We start from the raw sequence: 5112 nt of genomic DNA on the forward strand, positions 1-5112 counted from the left end.
GTGTGTGTGTGGAGCACCATGCTCAGAGCAATGCCATGGGTGTGGCTGAGCAGTTTACACACAAGGAGAAGCTTTATACAAAATGGTTGAAATGGTCCGATAGGTAGAATAACAATGGAGATAATGCGATGCTAATTTGAGGAACTCACAAGATGATGCAAATGATACGATGGGCTTTAGTTTGAATCCCACACACACACACACCCTAAGCCCCCATCACCTAGGCGTGTCAACCCCCATCAGAATGATACAATTACAATAGAAAGTTACATCACTGAGAGGGAATACTATGAATGTAGGGACAAGAGCAAAACAGACCACTCAATATAAAATTGCTTCCACACGATTAGGCAACTCACTCCCCAAATGACATAGTTAGAAAGATTGTGTGGATTTGGATTTAAAGGTCCCATATTATGCTAAATGCACTTTTTAAATGTGTTCCAACATATCCATGCGTCCACGGTGTGCCTAGAGACTGCCAAAATATCAAAAAAAATAGCAATCTCTCCTTTTCTCACTCTCCCCTTTTCTGAACCCCCCACCCCTCCCCCTCAATATACTCCAGTCAGAATTCTCCCCTTTTCTGACCTCACAAACTGGAAAGCCAGAAGCTTCCACTGTGCAGCCCACACCCCTATTTCTTATTGGTCCACGGCCCTGACAGACAGAGGGCGAGGCGTATCCGGCTTCGCTTCTGGACAGGGGGCGGGGGGAGATCAAAGATTGTATATTTACGAGGGGAGCTGCAGCTCTTTTTAAAAAATAGGCCATTGTGAGATTAGCTGAACATCAGCATAGTACAATAAATTATCTGAAAGTTTTTTTCAGCAAACAATTAAAGAAAAACGTATTAGGGACCACTAAGACCATATAATATGGTGTATAATAGAACCGAAAAGTGTATAATATGGGAGCTTTAAAAAGGTGCTACGAGGAACTTCTAAATATTTCTGAAACACTCTAACTTTTCCTCTGATGATCATAAATTACATGTAACAGCAAACGTGACCATCAGTGTTAAGAATGCTATTCATATAGTTATTATTAATGCCTTTGTCATGGGTATACGCTCACCCAGGAACAACAGCTGGCGTGGTAAAAACACTACTGCTTTTATCCAAAGGAGGTGCAAGAATCAACACAACCTGAAAGTTCCTCTGAGCACCTTTTTTTTTAAAGGAGCTTTAGGGATGAAAATACAGATGGATGCCTAGGGGAGGGACAGAAATTTCATGACAGAAAATAATTGAGAACCGCTGAACACACATCTGCAGTGTCTCCATTATAAGTGTCTCCATTTTCCCAAAGATAAACTCCAGCATAGAGTGGCTGAGTGAATGTGGTCTGGACTCTGTGGAGGAGAGTCATGGTTTCAGAGACGCTGTAGAAGGACAGAACACCTGCACTGTGATCCAGGTACACTCCTATTCTGGAGGACAGAGGACCTGAGATGATAGTATCTACAATGTTGTGCCTAAAGATATAACCGTCGTCTGTGTCACATTCTAACGCCCAAGATTTGTCATTTAATGCAAATGCACAGTCATATGAATCCCCTGCTCTCCTGATATTCTTGTATGCAACTGCTACAGAAGCTGCTCTCCCTCTCCACTCCACCTCCCAGTAACAACAGCCAGTCAGACTCTCTTTACTCAGGACCTGAGACCATGCAGTGAATCTGTCTGGGTGTATAGGATAAGACTGTGGTTCCCTCATGTATGTAGCTTTCCTGTTCCCCTCAGATAATAACAGCCATGGGTATGCTGTGTTTGGATCCAGTGTGATATCACGTGAATATCTTAAGAAGTCAGCTCTGGTCTTGGGCTCTGGTTGAGGCAGTAAAACATCCACTTGAGTCTCTGTCAGTGAGATGTTTGTCCATGTCTCTCTCAGGACGTCCTGTAGCTTCTCTCTGGCTTCTGACACAGCTGCTGTCACGTCCTCAAAGTATCTCAGAGGACGGATGTTGATGCTGGATGTAGATTTACTGAGTGCAGAGAGTGAGCGGTAGTCGTGTAGAAACTGGTTGTGGTCCTCTGTGTGTGAAAGAGTAAAATAGACAATTATTTATTTGGTGATTTTAACAGTATGCTAAATATATGCTTTTGCAAAGCCAGAGTTGAAAAAAGACAGCTAGGCATCAGTAGTACTTTGATAGACACAAAAATCGAATCTATACTGTTCCTCCATTATATCCTTTAAACTTGTATGGGAGTGCAGTTGGAATTATATCTTACTGTAAGTGGTATTAAATAGGTCTTTTAAATTCTTAAATTTGATTTGGAACCCTGGTGGCTCCCTGGGAAGAAGGTATTTCCCAACATTTGATACATTTACGCTGGAAATTATATCAAAAGTTTCCCCCGAAAAATATTACCAGGGGCAAATACAGCCCCTGATAAAAAGTGGTTAGATCACCACCCAATAGAGGCTAAGTCTTTGTCGCAGCAGACCCGGGTTAGAATCCAGCCCGGGTCGTTCTCTGCATGTCATTCCCCTCTCTGACACATTTCATCATCATGTCTCTCCGCACTATCAATTAAGGATGAAAAATACCCCAAAATAATCTTTAGGAAAACGTTACAATTTCCTACCGTGTTGTGCCAGCGTCTTCAGCTCAGCGTCTCTCCTCTTCAGCTCAGTGATCTCCTGCTCCAGCTTCTCCTGAAGATCTCTGACTCGACTCACTTCAGTTTTCTGCTTGGACCGGACTTGACGGATCATCTCAGCGAAGGTCTTCTCACTGTGCTCCACTGCTTTATCAGCAGAGCCATTGATAGCCTCCACCTCCTGTTGGAGAACCTTCACATCTTTCTCTACGTCTGTGATTCTCTGCTGGATGTTTAGTCGACTCCCCTCCAGCTCTCTCTGCCTCTCAGTGCGTTCTGCTGCAGCAGCTGACACTGTGTCGTGGCCTTTGTGTTCGTCCATTGAACACAGATAACAGATAGACTGTTGATCAGTACGGCAGAAAATCTTCATCACCTCATTGTGACGAGGGCAGAGGTTCTCCTGGAGCTTCTTGGAGGGCTCCGCCAGCTTGTGTTTCTTAAAAACAGGTAATTCATAGTGAGGCTGGAGGTGTTTCTCACAGTAAGAGGCCACACACACCAGACAGGACTTGAAGGCTTTCAGTTTTCTCCCGGTGCAGAAATCACAGGCCACATCTCCAGGTCCAGCATAGCAGTGATCAGCAGGAGCAGCTTGGACTCCAGTCTTCTTCAGCTCCTCCACTAGATCTGCCAACATGGTGTTTTTCACCAGCACAGGCCTTGTGTCGAAGGTCTGCCTACACTGAGGGCAGCTGTTAGTAGAGAGTCTGAAACGTATAGAAAATGCTTTTTGTTAAATCTTGTTTTCAAGGTTTTAAATTTGCTTGAAATCTGAAGACATTACTGGAAAATGTTGCTTTTTATAGACCAGGCTGACTTAGCACTTACAAGAGGTAACAAGGCAAGTTTATTTCTAAGGCACATTTCAGACAAAGGGCCAGTCAAGGTGCTTTAGAGCAAGATTAAAATACATCAAGTATAGAATACACATATAAAAAAAAGAATTAAAAACATGAATAGTAATACAACATTGAAATAAAATAAAAATAAAATGTTAAAGGGGAAACAGGAAAGTCTTCAGCCTTGATTTAAAAGAGCTGAGACTTACACTAGACATTGGTATTGTGTCCAAGCACGATTGAGGGCTAAAGTTTAGTATCTTGTCTATTTTGCATTTCCCTTTTTTAAAGATAAAATCCTAATGACTTACATTCATTCAATCTTTATTTTAAACCATATGATACAATCTTATTGTCAGACCAACCCTGCGTTCCAATCCCCATACTTCCCTACTATTTAGTAGGCCAAAAAAAGATTTAGGATGTCCCAATACATGCACGTCAAATGCAGTGTGCCAAAAATACCCAGATGCCCCTCTAACTCCTAAAGCATTTTGCAGTAGCCTATTCCTCTTTATTCATAACGAAAAATAAATCTTCCTCATCTGATAATTTATTCTCTCCCGTGGCCCTAAAACTCTTCTGTACTTTAGTATACAGTGTATTAAAAAGAAACAGTATGTGATTTGGAACGCAGGCCAAATTTGAAGTGATGTTTGTCATTCCTCCTACCCTCATTCATGGGAAGAGTGGTCAGACCCTTTTCAGCTGAATCGCATTTTGATTTCTGTTTGTTTTATCTACTTTTATTAAATTGTTTAGATTGAGAAGTTTCAGTTCATTTATTCCCACAAGGTTTAAGGAATTAAAACAACTTCCACGACATCTTCCTCATCTGATTATTTATTCTCTCCCGTGGCCCTAAAACTCTTCTGTACTTTAGTATGTAGTGTATTAAAAAGAAACAGTATGTGATTTGGAACGCAGGCCAAGTCTGAAATACACAGTGCTCCAGATGAGAGTAGTGCAAACAGGGCATGGACGGACAATCCTGCTTAACAAGGCACGGGCCAAGTGTGAGTTGGCCCTTTGAGATAAATACTAAAAACATACTGTCTAGTTTTAGAAGGCTACTTCTACTACTGGCTACTGTAACTATACATTTCATGAATGCCCTTTAGTTTCACTGGTTACTAGTCCTTGAATATTTATGTTTAAAGTCTGTATGAACCATAGCTAGATAGTATATGAAAGGTACGTACCCATTGCGATCCTCTGCATCCCAGTGTGTCTTGATACAGCCCTTACAGTAGCTGTGTCCACAGGGGACAGTCACCGGATCCTTCAGTAGATCCAGACAGATCGAACAAGAGAAAGTTTCTCTGTACAGCTGCACTCCGAGCTGCGCCATTTCTCCTCTGTGTGTCTGAGCTTCACTTCCTCAAACTGCAGCTAGCGTGAGCTCTGTGTGTGTTTATGTGTGTGTGTGGGGAGGAATCGGTTGGTCCCGCCCATTTTCAAACCGTCGCTCTAAAGGGGGCGGGGCAGTGGTGTGGTCTAGTTTTTTGTAGTTGGTATACTGTGATGATTCCCTCCTAGCCTCTTCTTGAATATGCAGCATAGCATTTACACATTTAACATATGGCTTATACCAGGGGCGTTTCTAGGTTTCTGAAACATCCGGAACTTCTTAGCCCAAGAGGGAACAGGACAGTGCA

General features: G+C 42.4%; 1 protein-coding gene across 1 annotated transcript; it reads right to left on the bottom strand.

Moving 5' to 3' along the window:
- Positions 1-501: 501 nt before the first annotated feature.
- LOC307253736 (tripartite motif-containing protein 16-like) lies at positions 502-4825 on the bottom strand. The gene is made up of 3 exons (XM_080031881.1): positions 4657-4825; positions 2598-3322; positions 502-2039 (listed from the first exon to the last, which is right to left on the bottom strand). Exons 1-3 carry the CDS (start codon positions 4803-4805, stop codon positions 1234-1236), a joined length of 1680 nt encoding a protein of 559 aa, XP_079888007.1. The 5' UTR covers positions 4806-4825; the 3' UTR covers positions 502-1233.
- Positions 4826-5112: the final 287 nt, after the last annotated feature.

Source organism: Ammodytes marinus (genome assembly GCF_949987685.1).
Source record: "Ammodytes marinus genome assembly, chromosome: 1".
In the NCBI taxonomy this organism is placed as follows: domain Eukaryota; kingdom Metazoa; phylum Chordata; class Actinopteri; order Uranoscopiformes; family Ammodytidae; genus Ammodytes; species Ammodytes marinus.

Coding starts and splice junctions, on each gene's coding strand:
- LOC307253736 (XM_080031881.1), bottom strand. CDS start 4,805: ATGGCGCAGCTCGGAGTGCAGCTGTACAGAGAAACTTTCTCTTGTTCG. Junction 3,323..4,656: donor GATGCAGAGGATCGCAATGG/GTACGTACCTTT, acceptor TATACGTTTCAG/ACTCTCTACTAACAGCTGCC. Junction 2,040..2,597: donor GAAGACGCTGGCACAACACG/GTAGGAAATTGT, acceptor TTTCACACACAG/AGGACCACAACCAGTTTCTA.